Source organism: Stegodyphus dumicola, chromosome 5 (assembly GCF_044657685.1).
Source record: "Stegodyphus dumicola isolate Sdum_Otavi_A_Nest chromosome 5, ASM4465768v1".
In the NCBI taxonomy this organism is placed as follows: domain Eukaryota; kingdom Metazoa; phylum Arthropoda; class Arachnida; order Araneae; family Eresidae; genus Stegodyphus; species Stegodyphus dumicola.
This window is the reverse complement of record NC_140772.1, coordinates 172,002,201-172,025,188: the sequence shown is the minus strand read 5'-3', so window position 1 is coordinate 172,025,188 and position 22,988 is coordinate 172,002,201. Positions and strand designations below refer to the sequence as shown.

The 22,988-nt window shown below is 36.5% G+C and overlaps 1 protein-coding gene across 1 annotated transcript; it reads right to left on the bottom strand.

The window, feature by feature from the left end:
* Window positions 1–775: 775 nt before the first annotated feature.
* Window positions 776–10,984, bottom strand: LOC146997334 (uncharacterized). The gene is made up of 2 exons (XM_085816371.1): window positions 10,400–10,984; window positions 776–1,295 (listed from the first exon to the last, which is right to left on the bottom strand). The coding sequence occupies exons 1-2, from the start codon at window positions 10,683–10,685 to the stop codon at window positions 1,204–1,206; spliced, it is 378 nt and encodes a 125-aa protein (XP_085672497.1). The 5' UTR covers window positions 10,686–10,984; the 3' UTR covers window positions 776–1,203.
* Window positions 10,985–22,988: the final 12,004 nt, after the last annotated feature.

Genomic DNA, 22,988 nt, shown 5'->3' with positions numbered 1-22,988 from the left:
AACAGTCGCAGATGCATTCTTACACAGATACATTTTAAAATACGGTGCACCTATAAAAGTCACACAGCGATAACGGAAAACAATTCATTAGTCCAATATTTGAAAACATATGCACTGGACTTGGCATAAACCATATCAAAATGTTTCCGTATAGACCACAGGCAAATATAGCAGAAAGAGTGAATAAAAATATAGTAAAAATAATTCGCAGTTACGTTAGCACACATCACAAGCGCTGGGATGGATACATAAATGAATTAGCTTATGCGTTAAGAACGGCAAATCACGATACTACGGGAAAAACCCCAGCAGAATTATTTTTAGGCCGAACTCAAATATAAGTTAAAATCTTCTATAATTTTTTTTTCCTTTTGTTCCGAAATGTTATGCGTAAATACGAAGTTCTATGTTTTGACGAAAGTCAATGTGTCTCGGTTGAGACTTAGTTTTGTTTTACTTATTTAGCTAACGCAAAAGTATTATTTTCTTTCAGGATAAAATCTAAGAACAAGCAGTTTCTGTTGGTCGAAAGACTAATTCTGTTATGTTAAAGCCAAAATTTGGCCGAAGGTAAAAATAACTTCGTATCCTTGTATTAATAAGAATTTTAGTTTCAGTGCCGTCAGCTTGGCGAAGAATGAGTAAAGTAAAAATTTATTTTCTCTTATTCATTTTGTGGTAAATTGTAAAAATCATATTTATTAAAATTTTGTAAATGTACGTAAATACTTGAATGTTATGTAAAAGTAGAATTTAGTCTAGAAGCATAAAATTTTAGATGCTAAAAGTAAAATGCTCAAAAGCAATGAATTCAAAATTTTAGTATTAAACTGTAGATAAAGTCATGCTTTAGAGCGAAAGCCTGCATGTTTAAAGATGAATTAGGGGGAAGTTAGAATGAATGTGTTTTGTAGGGTTCTCCACCTACACTTGAATTTTTAAGAATGTTAAAGTAGCTCATCGAGTTGTAGAATGTCGAGTAAGGTGTGTCTATTTGGTCGTTGAATTCTAACAAATCATTGTGGTTAGGGGAAGTGTTGCAATACTAAAACACGAATATTCCCGTTTGACACCACACATGGTGGAGAGCCAGGGTAAAGTTAAATTAATGCTTGAAAAATTGAATGAATGTGAATTAAGCAATAACTAAGGAAAACGAATCGTTTAAAACCAAAAATTTATTCAGTGTCAAGAAAATGTAAATTATAATGTATTTAGAAAGATACTGATACTTATTCCTTCCAGATGCTGGAAGGAAAAGAACAAGATTGATTGATGAAGTCCAGGAAAAGTTGCTGTAAAAAGAGAGATTTGTAAGTATCGACAGAAATTTAGTATACAATTTGTTACATAAGATTTTTTTTTTTTTTTTTTTTTTTTTTTGTGTACACGAGGCTCTTGAGAGTTAGTTCAGAATTATAGAAACTTTTCAACAGGTCGTTTGTAGGACCTGCTTCCAAGTTTTCCAAATTCTGGCAGCGGCAAATGTAGGGTTTATATTTATTTTAACTAACATTTATTTAAAGTTTAAACTATCTTTCCTGTCAAGCCTTACTTTCCCCTGGAACTGCCAATGCCAGAGTATGTAAATTTTAGTAGAACGCGCAAGGATTCAAATTATCAGCGGAAGTATTCTGAGTTAAATAGAAAGGAAACGAGTTCGAAGTGTGCTGTTCTTACTTCACGAGCGCGGAGGTAGTTAGCCAGAAATTGAAGAACCCCGCGTTTCAGCCTGTGTGCTTGCCTTGGAGAATTGTTAATCGTTCAACGTGATATTCAAAGTTTGCTGAATTAGCAGCGGTATTGTAAAACGCGGTGAGGTTAGTTACTTTTAGAGAGCCTCGTAGTTAGAGTCTTGTTAGCATTTTCTTTTCAGGTTCTTATTTTTATTTTACCGACGAGTCGGCGTAGTTTTTGAGCGTCAAGAGCACGCAATTGTAACTTCTTAAGTTGAATAAAAAGGGACTTAAACCCTTAGCAAGACTCTGTCATTTTTCCAGTCACCTCTTGGTTGCGTGCAAGTTGGAGGCGCGCAACTCTACAAGTTTTCATATTTTCTTTTTTTTTATTTTATTCAGTACGCCATGTATTTAAAATAGCTAATAATAAACGTTGATAGGCTAAATCTTTTTTCAGTCCGTCAAATAAAAACCACATACCGGAATGGCTACAATTTAGTACCTTAAGAAAGCTTTCGTAACAATTTGTGGTTTTAGGAGATTTTTCAAAAGCTGCTTCATAATGATTCCACACTTCGATTAGAAATTGTGGTCTTCTAGAACAGTTTTGGCTCCAAACTTAAATAACTACATTCAAACATCAATTTCTGTAGATACACATCAAAAGTATGCAAAAATAGAGTAAATAAACAAAAAAGAACTATTGCAGTTACAGGAATAAAAATGTTGTACAGGGGCAGCGGTATAAAATATTAAAGTACGTGCAAAATTTTACTATTTTATTTTTTAATTTTTTATATACCTTCCCTGAACGTGTTTATGGGAGCAGTTGTTCAATAATTTTTCTTTTAAAAATTAGGTAAGTTTACAATGTTCAAATGGATTAATTATTGATTGATTAATATAAGGATATTTCTAAGTATTTTATTTATCAATGGGTTTATTTCATGTGAGCTTTTTTCTGTGTGAGTATATTTCTAAGTGAGCATTTTTTCATGTGAACCAAGCAGCGTCACTTGAATAACCGTAAAGACATTCTAAACTAAAACACGATTGGAAGTTGTTTACAGTGAAATCGAAACTCCCATCGCTAGTAAGTGCGTTTTTTATTTTAATTTGAAGTGGCTTATAAAGTATTTCTCCCGCCTTCCTAGCTTGCCTTCGTGGTATAGTGGTTGCGCACGCTGGGGCCGGTATTCCAGAGGGTTCTAGGAAAAAAACCCACAGGAAAAAAGCCCACGGAAATATGCTCATAGAATAATGCTCACAGGAAAAAGGCCCGTACAGAAATATGCCCACAGAGAAAAAAGCTAACATGAAAAAATGCTCACTTAGAAATATACTCACACAGAAAAAAGCTCACATGAAATAAGCCCATTGATAAATAAAATACGTAGAAATATCCTTATATTAATCAATCAATAATTAATCGATTTGAACATTGTAAACATACCTAATTTTTAAAAGAAAAATTATTGAACAACTGCTCCCATAAACACGTTCAGGGAAGGTATATAAAAATTTGTATAGTAAAATTTTGCATGTACTTTAATATTTTATACCGCTGCCCCTGTACAACATTTTTATTCCTGTAATTGCAATAGTTCTTTTTTGTTTATTTACTCTATTTTTGCATACTTTTGATGTGTATCTACAGAAATTGATGTTTGAATGTAGTTATTTAAGTTTGGAGCCAAAACTGTTCTAGAAGACCACAATTTCTAATCGAAGTGTGGAATCATTATGAAGCAGCTTTTGAAAAATCTCCTAAAACCACAAATTGTTACGAAAGCTTTCTTAAGGTACTAAATTCGTTATTTAATTGTAGCCATTCCGGTATGTGGTTTTTATTTGACGGACTGAAGAAAGATTTAGCCTGTCAATGTTTATTATTAGCTATTGTAAATACATGGCGTGCTGAATAAAATAAAAAAAAAAAAAAAGAAAATATGAAAACTTACATTTGATAATCTCGAATCATGTAAGAAACTATGATGAAATCGACGATAAAATTTGATATTTACATATATTAGCTAATATTCCGCAGTTTTATGCATTTATAACTTTCTAAGATTTTCTTTTTTAATCTATAGCCGACTACGCCAAGTATTATTTTTATATGTTAGATAAGTGCTCAGTGATGATTACAGGATGTACACAAACATCGTTTATTCTACATTGCTACTCTATTATTCTATATTACAGTTATAATTAATAATAATAATAATAGATACAGTTGCAGTTACATATATAACAGTTGATATTTGTGAACAACATCTTTCACCGACATTCCAACCATAAGGCAAGAAACATCCAAAATGGCGCAAATACGTCCAAGTAAAATCCACATGAGAGATGCAATTGAATAAAAATGGGTTGCCATATAAAACAAAATCTCTCCAAGATGTAATGGTTATCATAAAAGACCAAATATCGCCAAATCTGGCGGTCGGTGTGTCTGGCACGTCTGTACCAAGGATCCTTTTACGCCTTGAAAAATAAATGCTTTAAAATATTTTCTTCTTTTCAAGCCTTTTCGGAGAATACTCTAAAGTAGTTACCGTATTAAATAACTTGTACTATGAGATATAGTGTACCTACAGCTCACTATAAAATTGTCGTCGACACTACGCGCAGCCTGTGACATGGCTGTGACATGGAATAATTAAATAAATTTTATGATAATTCCAGAATGGACAAGCCATATTTTAATTCGCAATATTTAAGTAAACGTTTGGAATTACAACTTTTTATTTTTTATATTCTTGTTGCCATTCTAGAGAAACTAATCTTCGCAACAGCGAAGATAATAGTATACTTAGAAAGCTGCTACATTACACCTTCCCAGGTAACAACATAGTTACTATATAGTCTCCAACTTGCAATAACAATAACAAATTTATCAGTGTCACGATTTTTTCTTTCTGACACCAGTTGTTCCTTCATGTTCGTACGGAGTTCGTGTGGATTTTTAGTGAATAAGGAGGACAGCACTTGATGGAATATCGAAACACACTTTATTTACCAATATTAATCAGGACAGCTCCAAAACACTTTTACAGATGCCGAAGATCTACTTATAAACACGCTGGAGCAATCAGCGACACAGCCTTCACACTGTCAGGCAATAACGGTGAAGACAGCTTCACCCCAAGGCATCAGCGTACAGCTCCCGACTCTGCTCAGTCATTCTCGGAACTCCACGTACTCTCGAGACTCTCCAGACTACAACTCGCGATGCACTCGACGACACACAGAGCACAGCTCCTGACTCTTCGGTTCAGCCGTTTCGGAAGTCAGCACGCTCTTTCGACGATGCGCTAACCGCGATACACTAAGGATCAAGGAAGTGCAATTTTCGGAGTTCATAGGCAACTACGCCTTTACCTCCACATCTTCAAAGGAAATTAAATCATCCGAAAGAGGGGATTGTAAAATAGGGTAAAATTTTGATAAGCCGAATGACTTGGAGTAAGTGCCTTCACACTGAGTCAAAAAAAGGCAAAAAACTCAGAAGGTCTTAATTTTGCGCCGAAAAAAGGGCCAGAATAATTTAGATAGGGGCAGCCATAAAAATTTTGACTAGAAAAATAAAAGGTGAAGTTTCCTTGAACCTTGATAATCATTTTTAGCATACGTCAGATGAAGAATACGCAGGGGAATTCCGATGCGCGTTCTTCGAGGTGGGAGGGAGGGGGGAACCTGTTTACAGGTCGAAAAAGTAGTTCTGCCAGTGATCAGCTGGGAGGGAGAAGTTTCATTTTTGACCGCTATTCAATGCGGTTTTTAAAGGCCAAAAAGGACGCTGTTATACTCCTAAGAAAGTTCCTTTTTAAAGGAAGAGAGAAGCTATAATTTAAAAATCTTTTACAGTTTTATTTCATTTGATAGGTTTAAATATTTTAAATCAGTCCTATTTGACTGTGATGTTTCTTATTAAAGAAACGTTAAAGGAGGTTCCTCGAGTTAATGCTGTGTGCATTAACTCGAGAGAACTTTAGAGGCGGGGGGGGTTAAGGAACGAGAGGTAGTTATTCACGTGGCTATCAGTGTGCTCATATCTAGCCCGATTAAATGGCAGAGCTGAATATTCCCTGTTAAGAACCGCTCTGGGTCTTTTCCGGGAAGAAGCAACAGCAGGATCGTATACGGGTAGCATATGAAGCACAAGATTTGCAACACGTTGAATATTTTTGAAAAATTTTTCCGAAAGTCGCTGTATATAGCGATTAATGGGCATAATTTTGAGGTCGTTATGAATCTCTTCGTTCCGTACAAACCACGGAGCTTTTAGAATTTGCCGAAGCATTTTAGATTGAAAAATTTGGACATGTTTTCTGTTAGTCAGTGCACATGGGCCCCATACGGGACACGCATACGTAAGAACCGGTCTAATCATTGATTTGCAGAGCAAGATTTTGTTATCAGTTGACAGGTCGCTATGACTAGCTAAAAGGGGGCGTAGGGCGGTTTTGACAGCTGTCGCACCCGCTATGATTTTGCGGAGGTGAGGCTGCCAAGTTAATTTTGAGTCTAGTAAAACACCTAGATATTTGTAAGAAGAGACCCAGGGAATGGGTTCACCGAAGAGCATTAAATTAGGTAAACTTGGGATGTTTCTTCGGATGAACATAGTGGCAGCATATTTTGCGACATTAATTTTGATTTTATACAGACCGAGCCAGAGTTCTAAAGAGGTTATCACACTTGGCTACAGTCCCGGCTAGACGGGACTTTTCTGAGAAACGAGATTCTGGAGGCACTGATTCAACCGGGAGGATTCCTAGAAAAAAGAGCCTCGCCTGAAGCGAAGTCCCGCCTAGCTAAGGAAACTATGTTGCAGCTACGCAGGAGTTTTTCAAACCTCATCGGAAATGTCTCGTCTGGACCACTGTCCCGGGTAGACAACCGATCAGACGAAAGTTCTGCTTCTGAAGCATCACGTGATCCCAATCTGAGCGATAATCGAGTAGTGTTTGGCATTCAAGTCTTTGTAGTAAGTGAAAATGGTAACCTAGTTACGTGGGTTTCTTGGAATTGTGCGGGTTCTGAGAATTGTCCCTTTCGACGTCAAGTCCCGCGTAACCGAAGCATAATGTCATTGGAACATTAGGTCGAAAGGTAACTCTGCAATTGTGAGATTACCTGGAGGGTGTTGGAGTGTTGTGAAATGATGGCTGTATCGTCTGCGTATAACGCAAGATCGATATTTGGGGCCTTAGGAATATCATTTACATAAAGGTTAAAGATTGCATAAAGGTTAAAGATTCCACTACACGGAGTAACTGGTGTACCGTGGAGTGTTTAGGTCGGAAGCCGAATTGTTCCGGGATTAGTAAATTTTGATCCCGACAGAATTCATTCAGGCGATTAAGTAAGACAAATTCATAGATCTTAGAGAGAGAAGATAACAGACTTATGGGTCTGTAATTGACGGGCAAGTTTAAATTTTGTCCCGGTTTTGGAATGGGGACGACTGCTGCAATTTTCCAGCAGTCGGGGAAATAGCTTCTCCTGAGCATTAAATTTATGAGTACCGTGATCCATACGATAAACATAGGGGGGAAGTTTTTGATCATGCGATTCGAAATAGAATCTATGCCGGGTGCCTTGTCAGGTTTCAATTTGTCAATGAAGACCATGACTTCAGTAGGGTCCGTTGGCCTGAGTTCAGTTGTGATAGGTTGTGTTAAAAAATCTTTAACCCGTGCTTGTATGCGCCCCTGTGTAACCGGGCGGTTACAGTAGGAGTCGTGGTTTGGTGTGAATTGAGTTGCAAGGCTGTCAGCTATGACATTCGCCTTTTCAGAGTCAGTGTAGGCCATCTGTGCGCCATCGGCCGTTTGAAGGGGCGGAATGTATGTTTTATGTTTGCGTAATCGGGCGGCTGCGCGCCAAATCGATTTGTCTTCAGTCGTTAGGGACTCAATGTATGTTTTCCACTCCGCTTGTTTTAATAAGCGGGTTTCGGTCCTTATCTCGTTCTGTATCTTGCGAAACTGGGCACGGATATTGGGATCTCGTGACCTTTGCGAAATTCTTCGCAAGTAGTTCCGCTGCTTAATTTTGAATTTAGTCTCAGGTGGGAGCCTAGCACCTGGGTGTTTGCGTGGTTTTGAAGCCGCAGCTCTCGCTTCTTTCAGTAAAGACTCCAGACTTTTGATATGCCTGTCAAAGTCCGAATTGCTGGAAATTTTGATAGGAGGGAGTGAAGTTTTTTCCAAAATAAATCTAAAGTCGTCCCAATTTGTTGAGACTTGCTCCTCTAATTTTGAGTATCGATTTTGAATATCTAGGGTTATCAAAACGGGGTAGTGATCAGAGTCCAATTCCTGAATCACTTTTATCTCATGTCGAAAAAATATACTATAAAAGGCAGCCAGATCAAGAACTGCAGGGGACCCTCTAACAGGGTAAAAAGTCGGGAGGGTAGGAGCTATGATCTGTACATGGTTACTCTGGCACCATGAATTTAGACTAATACCATACCTGTTCCTATTAGAACAAAACCATGCGGTATGGCGTGAATTTAGATCACCAGCAATTATTAGGTGATTTGAAATATTCAAAAGTTTATCAAAATCACTGACAGGAAAAGCTGGCCTTCCACGTGCTCTAGACAGTGGAGGTAGATAAGCTGAGACTATTGTCAGCGGGGAGGAATTTTGAAGGAAAATTTTGATGATTGTCGCTTCCAAAAAATTTAAATCAGGGGACGGTATCATGTGGTGCTTTAACGAACGCTTCACATAGATACAAGTGCCACCACAGGGATTTCTGCTCTGTGACACCCTGTCAGTACAATAAATGTCATAATTCCCAATTTTGGGAGTATTCCCTGGGGTAAGGTGAGTCTCTTGGACTAAAAACACGTCAATATCGTGCTCTACTACAAAATCACGAACTTCGTGAATTTTAGATGTTAATCCATTGGCATTCCACGTGCAAATGGTCAGTTCTCTGGTGGTGTTTGAACTGTTATTAATAAAATTGAATTTTAGGCCGTTATTAGAGGTTCATCACTGAAAAACAGAAGACATGGGTCTAAAAAAGCCAAATTAGGTTGAAAGCTCAACATAGCTTTCATAAATATAAAATGCCCTCATTAAAGCATCTGCTTGCATTTTAGTTGGATTGGAGTTTAGGCATTGCTTTTTTGAAGGCAAGGAGCAGAATATGCTTGTCTACCGCTGGGTCGCGGGAGATTTCAATTAAGCATTTTAGTGTAGATGAAAAGACATCGTCGGAATCATTACTACACTCTGCTGTGGCTGACACTGCTGGGGCTTCTGCAGCCGGCAGTCTTGGATTCGTGGATTTGAATCCGTGCTCGGTGGTGTTCTTCACCATCTGTGCATAAGATGGTGAACTGACGTTGCTTGGGGGAGCAGGCATGGGACGTCTTGTCTCAGCAGTTGCTGGGGGCTTAGAAGAACCCTGCGGGGGGCTGTTTGAGCAGCTGCCCTAGTCTTAGGCGCGGAATTTTTACCACGAGCCCGTTTGTTACCTGGGTAGCGGGGACAAGATTTATAAGAAGCAGGATGATCTCCACCGCAGTTGCAGCAAGTGGCAGGTACATCTAAGCCTTTGGTACACTCACGTGCCCAATGGGGTCCAGAGCATCTGACACAACGGATTGGAAGTGTGCAGAGTTCCGAAGAATGGAAAAAGCCCTGGCAGCGAAAGCACTGAGTAGGGCCCTTGCGGCCGCGGTAACGCTCAATGCTGATCTCTGTGCCCCACATGTCAGTGACGGCAAACAGATGATCGAGGAAGGGGTGTGGGATGACTTGTAAATAAATAAGTGGCATTGGGTCTCTGGAGCCAGGCTGAGTAAGCCGAACGATGCGATGCACTTTAAATCCCATCGCCTCAACTTCCTCTTTGATGTCCCCGACGTCTGTTTCAACAGGGAGGCCTCTGATAACAATTTTGACTGGCCGGTCCTGCTTAAGATCGAAAGTTTTGAACTGGATGCCGGCTTGCTTCATCCAGTGAGTGACCTCCCTGAACTCCAGCTCTGTTTGAACAAAAATTTTTAGATAGGGTCCAGTCAGGATGCTCCGTAAATTAGGAAAAATTTCTCTCATGAAAGACACTTGTGTCTTCCAGTTCTTGCTGCTTTTGAGATGTATTGCCGGAATCTCAGACTGCGGTGGGGGGGATACGTTCCGTGCCTGCTCGGAATTAACTCCCTCAATTTTGTAGTACTTTCAGTACTTTTGTCTCCCTCAGTAGTACTTTCAGTAGCCATTTCTGCGTCATTGGTTTGATCGCTGATTAAGGAATTTTTAATTTTTTCGTACTTATTAGTACTCTTCTCCTTTTTAGGAGTAGCATTTTTTGAACTGGTTAGCAGTTTAGAATTTGGAATAGTAGCATTTGTTTCTTTAGCGTTTTGTGCCAAATCATCTATTGTGAGATCCACAATAGGCGCCTTCCCTTGCTTTCGAGCCGCGGGGGTGATAAACCCGTCAGAGTCGATTGTCTGCGTCTTTCGCTTCCGCGATGACGTCGACTGGACCGGTTTCCCCCGCACCTCGTGCGTGGGAATAGATGCCTCTTGCTTTCTAGGATCTTCTGCTGTTTGAGCGGCAGCCATCTTGGCTAAGCGCTCGCTCTCCAGAATATTAAGAAATTCTTCTCTGGTCGAGGGAAGGTGGAAAATTGGGACATCTAAGATATTGCAATGTCATTGATTTTATGAAAAAGGGTCTTACCCGCTTGGTCCAGTTGCTCATATCCAGCTGAGTCCAGGGGCGAAGGCGTTCTTTTCATAAAGTTCTTCTGGCGCTGGATTGCCTCGAACTGTTGCTTGAGGTCATAAAATTGAATGATGAGTTGCATTCGTTCGTCATCTGGTGACGCAGATTGCACAGGCGGAGCCTGATCCCTAATATCACACATATTCGCATCAATAACATCATTATCGACATTAAAATTCCCCGAATTAAGCTGAGTTGGCGGGAGCTCGTCACACGAGCGACCGTCACTCTTGCTGTCCATCCTCGGAATCGCGATACACTAAGCCGCGTTTCCACTGCTGCGTATGCGTTTCTCCAATCAGCGAGCGAATTCACTTTGATTGACATCTGCAATCCGGTCGATGTGCGGTGACGGACGAGGTACGGATGGAGTTCAACAATGTTCACGTATGTCTGCGGATGCGTTGGCGTCACGTGGTAAAAAAGAGCAATCAGGTGTAGTCACCAAAAATTAATGACGGCAGAAGTAGAGATGAACGCTCGCTTAGGGAAAGAATGTTTTGCTAAAAAATACTTATTTCTGAACTAACATTATAGCGAGAAATCTGCGTGCTGAAAAAGACAGCAATCAGCTGAATTTAGTTAAAAAAGATAAGAAAAATAAGATAACTGCAAATACAGTACTTGTTCGCAGATAAAATCAGGCGTTCAAAAAATTCAGTTCAAGAAAATCAGCGGCAAAAATTATAACTCCAAGTCCATGAAATAGCAAAATTTATCCTGACAATTATTTCCTAGTTCTGCATACTCATTTACCTTTAATGAAAATGAATGTCTGACTATATCAAACTGCTATAGCAAATTAGATATGATTAAAAGATTTGTTATTTTTTTTTCTTTTGAAACAGGTAAAAACTAAAAACGTTAATTATAAAATTAAATTTGATAGCCTTTTAAATATTCCACTGCATTAAAGAATATGTTAAATTTGTATTTCCCTTTATAAATGTATCTTTTTGGCTAACATATATTTGTAAGCACATGAAATATATTTTTAGCAGCCCGTTTAACTTCAATCGGAACACCACTTTAAAAGATAATGTTTTTTGTAAAAATTGTATTAGAAGCTGAAGAACAAACTCTGGTGAATTTTTCAGACGATAGCACACTGAAATAGGAACAAAAAATTTAGTTTTAAGAATTGATTTACTTGATGATGTATATAAGCCAAAATATGCTTATGACTCCCGTGTGATGCTAGCTTAGTGGTAAAGCTAACGGTAATAATGTGTACTTTTGAGGGTCGTGAGTTCGAATCCCATTCACTTTTTGCAACTTTCTCAGCTTTTTGTTCCAATTTGATCTATATTCGTGTTTTATAATTTATTTCTATTATTATATGCGTTAAATATATTATTTTATTTATCCTATTATTTATTTAAATTTCCCCCCGCAAAAAAGTTTGAAAATTATATAATACTAATTTAAAGCATACCTCGTACATATATATTTGAATTTAACAAACATTCTCTATTCATAAAAAGTAAAATTTAAAGTTAATTAAATTTAAATGAAATTTAATGCAAGTATATAAATGATTAATTATTGCTGCGAACTAATCTACAATATCATTTAAATTCTGAGAGCACACGTAAATCAAGTGCAAGTATAAAATTTGAAAATTTATAAAAATGCATAAGTGAATAATAGGATAAATAAATTTTTGGAATTATATATTTATTCATGGATTTTTATACTTGCACTTCATTTACATAATGCTTTCAGAATTTAAATGATATTGTATATTAGTTCGTAGCATTAATCATTTATTTGTTTGGATTAAATTTCATTTAAATTTAATTAACTTTAAATTTGCTTTTTACGAATAGAAAATGTTTGTTAAATTCAAATTTCATTCCTTGCAGCAACGGCGCACGAAAATTATTTAAATTTAATTAATTTCGAAACCCTGTAGATATATATATATATATTTTTTCGTTTAGCTTTTATGTGAATGTTTATACATGTGCTCAGACTTTGGGATATTTACGACTCTAAACTTTTATTCCAATTAACATGAGACAGTATTAATGCCCTAAACATTTTTTAACAAAAAAATTACTATAATAATTGCTTTTAAATTCAGGCCTCTCCAGCAAAAGCGCAGGATATGTTAATTAAATTTTTCCATTTTCTTTACTTAATGTGTGTATGTATAAAGAGAAAAATCTTATTTTTATAACTTCTTCTATAAAAAGAGATGTGAATTAAAAATGTTTAAATTAAAAATATATTTTATGGATTATGCATAAAATATAACTGCCCATAGTGCATTTTAACCCTTAGCCTGTCGAGTGATTTTCTGCGAATCCCTTTAAAACTGTCGCTAGTTTTGGACCGAACTTCCCGTAAAATGTCGCGAAAATAACCCTAAACCTCTGAAAATTGTCAAGCAGTTCTTTTGTTATTTCCCATCCCTCCCAGAATTTTACTTCAATGATTTCGCTAAGTGCGATTGATTACACTAGATATTGTTCGGTAGATGTGAGCTCTCAAGAGAATTGCAAAAGGCTAGACTCTCCGTGATACCGTCTTAGGGTCAGGGTACAGCTGCGAAACTTAAAAGTTTCCTTCCCTTAAACAATCTTATCTCTACATATCTTCTCTACATATAATAAAAGAAAGAGTCTGTCTGTGTGTGTGTGCCTTTCGTTCATGCTGCGCGTAAGCTAATAGACCCACGGCTACGAAATTTGGTACATAGGTACATCTACACAAAAGCCAGTGCACTTCGAAGCGACTTTTTCGAAATTCGAAATCGAATTTTTTTTTTTTTTTATTTCATGTTTTGTGACGAAATCGTGTCATTTTGAAACATAATGGACTATAGGAAAGCAAGATTTTACTCTACACACTCCATTTTTACATCGTCATGAAACGTAGGCACTTAGCTATTTTACGAACTTAAAATAAATTTCGTGTTTCAATAAATCGATTAAATACGAATTTATTTAACAAAGGGAGCTTAACACTTTTTCAATGGGATTTTTTCTAAAAAAGTTTATTTTTAAAAATGTACAGTTTATTTTTCTTTGATTTTTGGACACGTTAAACTTTCATCCTTGCGAATGCTTTTACAAAAAGAATTTTGGAAAAATGATAATATTTTGTATTTTTAAAAGATTTTTTAAATGAAGCTTCCGAGTACATATCTCACAACTCACATCTTTAAAAATGTGATTTTGGCAAGAATTTTCCTGTCTTATTGTTGTTGATAGATTTTTGATGAAATCGCATCATTTTGAATAGTTTCATTCTTTTGGAAATATGGGTTTGGCAACAATTTTTCATCGTATTTCTTATGTCACTGTTTTTAAGAGATTGGTATATTCCATTTTCATTTTTATATAAATATAATATATTTTTATTGATTTTTTTTTTTTTGATAAAGTTGTTCTGTGGAGTAAAATTCTGCGCGGAATTTTATCTTTTTTGAGTTGCTTTCATGTTATTTTTTGCTTATTTTCGCGTTTGTAAGATATTGAAAAGTTTTGCATGATTTTTGTTCTACGGAAAGTTGGTTAATTTTTTAATTAGGATAATTAATATTTGTATTAAGAGATATAGCTTATTTCATTGTAATTTTTTCTCTTGAAAACATAAGATAAAATATCATTAATTATACTTTGCTTTTCAGAATTTTTTGTTTTTTGCATTCCTTTATTTTATTTATTGCTCATTTCACTGTCTTTAAGATATTGAAAAGTTTTGACTGATTTTTTTTAGGAAACAAAGTTCTTAACCTCCTTTATACCATTTGAGTTCTTAAGATTTTGCAAAGGGAATTTGGTTAATTTATTTATTAGGATAATTAATATTTGTATTAAGGGATATTGCTTATTTCATTGTAATTTTGTTATACGTAATAACTTTTTTTATGAAGTTGTTCTGCAGAGTAAAATCCTGTTCTGCAGTTTTTAGAATTTTAGAATCCTGTTCTGCAGTTTTTAGTAATCCAGTTCTGCAGAGTAAAATCCTGTTCTGCAGTTTTTAAATTTAACGTTTGGAGTTCCTTTCAGCCATTTTTCCGGTACATTTAAAAGCCAGACGAAGGCTCGCAGCGAAGCTGCTAGTTTTCAAATAAATTGGTTTTAAAATTTACCCGGTTATATTTTAAATTATTACGCATTTTTAACCTAAGTAACCTAAATCTGTGTGTCACTGATTATCACCGGAATTTCAGTGCAGACTGATTAAACTGCTATCACTAAAATTATATTCTGACAAATATCTGGTGCAACTTTCATCCCTTCTGAGATATTGCTGAAACATTTCGTATTATTTCCGATTTTCTGTATTTTTGTCATTAATTAAAAATCTTTAAAACTTTCAGCATTTTCCTATATTCTTCAACTGCATGCAACTAATAATTATTTTAAATAAATTCTTTTTTCCTTAATTATTACGTAGTTTTAAGAGAGTAATAAGCGAAACATTTGGGTGTTTTTTAAGGGTGATAATATTAATATTAAATTTGCATTTTACCTTTTCATATACATTCAAGATATTCAGAAAGGGAATTATAACTTGAAACCGTTTTCAGTGTATCATAAATTTATTGATTCAAAATAAAAATTCTTGCTTTCCTGTCCAAGAAACACTAGTAAATTTTATCTGAAATAGGAAAGATGAGACATATTAATAACAAACAAAGCAATTAATTTGGAAGTCAAAGAACAAAAATCAGCGTTATATTTTCAAATTTTCACAGGACTAGTTTCGATGGTTTTACCGAACCATCATCTTCAGCTGCAAAAGCGCAAATGAACGAGATAAGATATATTGAAAATTAGATTGTGAAAATTTGAAAATATAACGCTAATTTTTGTTGTTTGACTTCCAATTTAATGTTTGTTCGGCTTGTTATTGTATCTTAATTAAACAAAGCAATGTTGTTACTTATTAGCTTACAATATAATTCATTCAATATGGTATTTTTGTAAAGAAAGAGTGTTGCTGTACATTTGGTAAAGTAAAAATAAGCATTTCATTTAATAATTATAAAAGTTATTAATTATTTAATAATTAATCATAAGAATATGAATAATTCAATATTTTTTCGGAGATATATTTTCCGGCGATATTTTTTTTCTAGGGATCCCAGCATACATTTTTGAAGCATTATGCTCTAAATAAATGTCTTGTTTGAACATAGCATTTATTGTTGACAAATCTCCAACCAAAGGAAATACCTTACTAGGGAGGATATTCAAACAAAAATTTTTATTAGAAGAAATATTTTCGTTATTTTAATACTACTAATAATATACAAACATTAGTTTAATTTCACTATAGTTGAGTGAATAAGATTGCTGGATGTTGGTAGTTTGTTGTTGGCAAACGAACAGTTTAACTGCTTGTGGTCTTTATGATTTTCCCGAAGCGTAACGTGAATTCAAGCTAATTTTATTTAGAAAATTGCCCACGAAGGTGTTCTCTTAAAGCAGATAACCCATGACTTCTTAAAAACTGTAAAATATAATCTGTGGATATTTTCCGTTATACGATAATACGAAGATAATGATTTCCTATACGAAACATATGATCAGCGCTGTTATTGCGCGCCGTTTAATTAAATGCATCCATCTTATTCCTTACAATTAATTTTCGTTTTTCAAAGAAAGTTTGATTTCAGTAAAATGTACTATTTACAATGTGTCATTTTATTTTGCTCCTTTCTTATGCAAATACTCAAATTCAGATAGATATTGCGTAAGTTCAGAAAGCCAACTAGTCTCCAAGCGGTAAGATAGCTGAGCACCGGTAAATTCTAGCGGCTGCATGGGAGGCTTAGGGGTTTTTCATAAGTACAATTGATTGTGAATTAACAGTTTGTTTCCCACAAAAAAAAAAAAAAAAAAAAAAAAAAAAAAAAAAAAAAAAAAATCTACCCTGAAGACTTCCTTTCCCTTAGACAAATAGGTCCTGTGTGCTTTATCATAATCCAAAATCTTAAGCGTATAAATCTTTTATCATAGCCGATGATGACGATAAAATATTTTCTATCTGATGTGTCAAGTTAGCATAATTGTATATTTCTAACGAAAATTGTTTGGCTCATGTTACCCTATAATGAAAAAAAGATTCAAATCGGTTTTTAGCTTAAACAGTATTTTCATTATTAATTATATCTACATTTCGAACTTAAAGCCTAAAATGTCTCCAAAAACACTGTTTTCGCGAATGCAAAAACCACATTTTGAACACACAATTTAAGCTAAAAATCCGAAACAAAAACAAAAAATTGAGATAGTAAAACCGTGAAGTTTCTAACCAAAATTATTTGACAAGAGTCCATGTACACAGCGATATGTTTTAACTTAAAAAATCATCTACGAATGGCACCATCTAGGCAACGAACGAATTTACGAACTACGCACACCTCGCTTTAATAAATTAACATAACAATAAATTTCAAAGAATACCGTGTACACAGTGTTCTGTTTCAACTTTAAAAAACATCTACGAATTGCACAATTTAGACGGTACGCACTAATCAAGAAAATAACTAAAATAAAATTTCAAACAATTCAAAAAAACAACAATAACGACAGAAATTCATACTAAAAAAACAATGAACATAACATTCTACAAAATAAGAACAAGAATAAAATAAAATGCACTTACCATTAATGCTTTTTCGAACAACAGAAATACCAATTTCATACCGCCACGTAATCACTATCGTATTTATATGACAGCCAGACACACTGTCCAGAAAATTCATACTATGGTTCACAAATAAATAAAATAACAAATAATCACAAATCCCTACTTCTATCACGCACAGCCACTAAAAATAATCTCCCATACCTTCTTTCCACACCTCCAAATACCCATTGCCCCTCAACAGGATGTCCACGACGATATTTCCTTATGCCGAAATTCAATTCAACAATTTTCACCATTAAATCATTCCCCCTAGCTTCTCAGACACAAAGCATGACGGGAACCAACGAACTCCAGCGAAAGATTTTTCAACGTCAACAGGGTTGCCATACAGCACGCAATCGCGCCAAAAACCAGTGCAGAACACATATCGCCACATTTGGTGAAATTAGGGCGTATATCAGAGTTGTACCCTATTTTTTAATTCTTTTAACTTTTTATTTTATTTATTTATTTGTTTATTTTTTCACTAACAGTGCATTTTAGTTTTAATAATATATATATTATTTCATTAATATTTAAGTCTTCTAGAAACGCAATTTTTTTTAATTTACCTCAGCTTCTATGGAATTAGTGACGTTCATAATATGCATTATAACCTTACTTATCTAAAGATTGCTAACGTACTTTACTTTCGCAGTTCATAAGCAGAAATAAAAATTTCCAATAACATGGAATTTAGTAAACAAAACTTTTCTGTGTTTTAGGTCAGGATCCATATCAAATCCAAAACAAACAATGCTCGCTTAAGCGGGAAAAATTCAGATGTTCAGCGTCGTAACTCGCGAACTGCTTGTTTGGCGCCAAAATATTACAGTGACACCTAGCGGCGGAAAATGAAAATATTCTACGGATACGCGGCAGTGGAAACGCTTGTACGGATGCCGTGGGCGTGTCTTCAATTGACGCAACGTATTCGTACGCAGTAGTGGACACGAGGCTTAAGAGACTCTACGATGCACTCGACGACCAACTCGGCGCTAGACTTCGAGACATTCGCTCAGTGACTATCAGCTCGCTAGACGAGGCACACACACACACACACACTAACTGACTGCGAACCAGCAGAGTTTATATAGCTTTCGGCTTGTGTTCGAAAACATTCTGCGCTAAACCGGTAAAAATTCGTTCCAGAAGGTTCTCCATCCGTCCATGGCATATCGCCAATCTTGTCGCCAAATGTTGCCAAATGGGCGATTTCTCGGCAAATATGGCAACCTTTCCTAGCTATTTTATGGCAACCCTAAACCTGCTTTGCGGGGAAGCCATCTTACCGCTCTTGTACATTTCATAACAATATGTATACGTGCGCTGGTTATCATAAATTAAGGAAAATCACAAAAATAGCGATAACTCCCTCAAAAATAAGCCAAACCTTGTAAAATTTGAATATGTTGCCAAGTAAGAGTAGCTGAGTAAAAATGCAATATGCAAATTAGTGGCACTGCACTCGGAATACGTCATCTGCGAGGAGCATAAAAGTCCATGTTTGAGAGCAAGCCCACATATTTCACTGTGACAGTGACATCAGAAATCTGAGATAGCCAATTCGTAACAATGACGTCCAGGCATCATTTGCCTGCAGAACTGCGATGGAGAGCCATTGGGAGACTAGAGGCAGGACAAAGTCCAACAGAGGTGGCCAGAGGGATAAATGTGAGTTCTGTGGTTCAGAGACTTTGGAGGCAATTTCAAACCACAGAAACCTCAGGAGGTTCAGCCAAGGACGGCCAACTGCTACGACGTCGATGACCGATATTTGACATTATGTGCACGCAGGAATAGAACCGTTACTCCGATTCTTCTTAGATTCTCCCTTGCTGCAGTCACCGGAAGGTTGGTGTCAACGACAACTGTGCGTAGAAGGCTTCACGAAGGTGGTCTGTATGCGAGGCGACCAACCATTTCCGTGCCTTTCACGTCACGCCATAGGAGGGACCGTTTGCTTTGGGCACGACTACATGTCCACTGGACACCTGATCAATGGAGAGCTGTACTCTTTACGGATGAGTCCAGGTTTACTTAAGAAAGCGATAGTAAGGGTTATTTGATATGGAGAGAATCTGGAACACATTATCATTCGTAAAACATCCCTGAAAAAGATGCATGCGGAAGAGGCAGTGTCTGTGTTTGGGGTAGCATCTCTTTGGCTCGACGCACAGACCTCCATGTCGTTCCAAGGGGAACCGTGAATACTCAAGTCTACAGATATGAGATCCTTGATGTTTATGTGCGCCCATATGCCGGGGCAATAGGGCTGCTTTCCTGTTACAGGACGACAACGGAAGACCATACAGGACTCTCATCGTAGATGATTACCTTTAACAGGAAACAATTATGCGCATGGAGTGGCCAGTTCGATCTCCGGACTTCAATCCTATCGAACACGTTTGCGATGATTTAGAGAGACGTCTAGCTGCTCTCAATCCACACCCTCAAATCCTTGTCACGCTTGCAACTGCTTTGCAAGAGCAATGGCTCTCGCTTGCTATGGAACTGATAGACCGCATAATTGAAAGCATCACACATCGCTGTATTGCTCCTAGAAGCGATCATATTCCATATTGAAGGTACTTTTCCTATAGCAAACTGACACCTTCGATTTATTCATTTTATACATGTGCTAATTTCTATACTAACAGATTTGTCTGGTAAGTTCTCTTTATGTTATTTGATACCTTACTATGCGTTGTATATTGTGGGTAAGTTTCATTAAATTCTACATGTAACTTTGTCAGTAATGGGGATTTATGGATTTTTCCTTAATTTATGATAACCAGTGTATATATATATATACTAGAAATCCCGGCGGTCATACGAAATGACCGCTGTTCTAGATATTATAAATTGTAATTAAAATGATTTGTGCAAAGTTGTCTGCTAATTTAAACTGAATACCCAGGGCAGACGGCGAGGACGCCCCTTTGCTTACTGCCCCACGGGGTTTCCACCTTCTACTTGCTTAATTGTTTTAAGTAGGTTGCAATGAAGGAAACCACTGGCGATACATTTCTTAAGAGCCGCCGCTAGCTCAATAAAGAAAGGTGATTTAAATAATAAAATGTTAATTCACATGTCAAAGATCTCTTTGTACCCAACATTTCTTGTGTAGATCTTTCCATCATTTTAAGCTCGCCTTGCAGAGGACCATCATTTCATCCGTTGTTTCACGAACTCTTGAGCAGGCAACATAAAGTAAACTGTGTCCGATTGCAGGCTCAGGTATAAAATGCCAACACACTTAAGCGTTTCCCCCTGAGACCTATGGATGTCCATAGCAAAGGTAAATTTTACGGGAAATTGTCTACGTCTCAATTGAAACGGCAACCCTGTCCCGCGGCAACTTCACCCCCTTTGGCTAGTACAGTTACGCAAGCAACCAATAAACTATCGGCGACAAACATACCCTTAAGCCACATATAATAAAGATATTTATTTATTTCATCTGATTTGTTTTTTTTTTATCGTTGGCGGTTTTGCCGGTTGCATAATTCCGAATTCGCTTATATATAGATGTTAAATTTATTTATTAAATGTTAAATGCACGTGCTCTTGTATTTTTAATTTTTCCGGCTTAGGTGTTTCATAATATTCTTCACGCCCTGCACTGCACTGGGAATAAAACAATTTATAGTTATGCAAGCAACCAATAAACTATCGGCGACAAACAGATGTTAAATTTATTTATTAAATATTAAATGCACGTGCTCTTGTATTTTTAATTTTTCCGGCTTAGGTTTGTCATAATATTCGTCACGTGCTGCACTGCACGGGGAATAAAACAATTTATAGTTACGCAAGGAACCAATAAACTATCGGTAACAAACACTTAAGCCGCTTATATATATACTAGAAAGCCCGGCAGTCATACGAATGACCGCTGTTCTAGATATTATAAATTGTAATTAAAATGATTTGCGCAAAGGTGTCTGCTAATTCAAACTGAATTACCCAGGCCAGCCGGCGAGGACGCTCCTTTGCTTACTGCCCCACGGGGTTTCCCCCCATCTACTTGCTTAATTGTTTAAAGTAGAGTGCAATGAAGGAAACCACTGGCGGTACATTTCTTAAAAGCCGCCGCTAGCTCAATAAACTAATTTTCCCCTGCGTTTTCTCTACATTTTCCACTTTCTTTGATTTTCCCTATTAGAGAGATTTGGCTACGCGCCAAATTCTTTTTTCTCGAATATCTAGAGAACGGCTCTCAGTTCAAATTCGAGACCCGTATCCTCGCATTCTAAAAAATTCTTCGAATCTATGGATACCGTTCTCATCTTCGTACGACTTTAATCGGCCGAGATATTAATTAAAAACTGCCGAAACCTCAATTTTTCCGCGCTCATTTTGCCGAGTAGCAAGAATAAACTATCGGCGACACAGTCTGTAGCCAGTTATATATATATATAATATAAAGGTAGATAGATAACAGTTACTTTGATTTTAAAGTGCATTCGGGCTAAATCTCTCTTGAAGCTGATACGCTCGGCCGTATATTACGTGTCTTTTGATATTCGCCGGCTTGTTTAAATTAAGGGGCCTTATACGTTAGATAACTGTGTTTAGCTTCGGCTAAGTCTCTCTTAGTTTATTACAGTTAAGTTCCTATTTCTTATTTTTAATTTCAGCCCAAGTGGAGGCTTTGCTGTAATCTCGAGAAGAGGTTTATTTTTTCGTCTTATTTTGAGCAAAATAAAGGGTTTTTAACCCTTCTTGAGTCTACAACTTTAGTTACTTGAACTAAGCGATAAGTCGCTTAACAGTTCACAAGGTTTATTCTGAGGGCGCTGGTTTGACTTGTAATGTTGCGCGCTTCCAACCTGCACGCAACAATAGTGGTGACTGCTGAGAACTGGAAAGTAGACAAAGTCTTGAGAAGGGTTTAAATCCCTTTTTATTCAACTTTAGAAATTACAAATGCGTGCTCTTGACGCTCACAAACTACGCCGACCCGGCGATAAAATAAAAATAAGAAACTAAAAAAAGAATAGTAACAAGTGACTAACTACGAGGCTCTCTAAACGTAACTAACCTAACCGCGGTCTAAAATACTGCTGATAATTCAGCAAAATTCTGAATATTTCGTTGAAAGATTAACAATCTGCCGAGGCAAGCACACAGGCCGAAACGCGTGGTTCTTCAATTTCTAACTAGCCACCTCCACGCTCGTGAAGCAAGAAAGCACACTTTCGAACTCGTTTCCCCTCTATTTAACTCAGATTACTTCTGCTGACAATTTGAATCCTTGCGCGTTCTACTAAAATTTACATACTCTGGCATTGGCAATTCCAGGGGAAAGTAAGGCTTGACAGGAAAGATAGTTTAAACTTAAAATAAATGTTAGTTAAAATAAATATAGACCCTACATTTGCCGCTGCCAGAATTTGGTAAATTTGGAAGTAGGTCCTAGAAACGACCTGTTGAAAAGTTTCCACAATTCTGAACTAAATTTTAAGAGCCTCGTTTACATAAAAAAAATTTGTTATCTCGCAAAAGGTAGAATAAAATTCTGTAGATACTTATTTAATTCTCTCTTCTTACAGCAACCTTTCCTGGACTTCAGCAATCAATCTGTTCTCTTCCTTCCAGCATCTGGAAGGAATAAGTATCAGTATCTTTCTAAATACATTATAATCTACAATTTCTTGACACTGAGTAAGTTTTTGATTTTGAACGATTTATTTTATTTAGTTACTGCTTAATTCACATTCATTCAAGTATTCAAACATGAATTTAACTTTACCCTAGCTCTCTACCATGTGAGGTGTCAAACGGGAATATTCGTGGTTTAGTATTGCAACACTTCCCCTAACCAAAATGATTTGTTAGAATTCAACGACCAAATAGACACACCTTACTCGACATTCTACAACTCGAT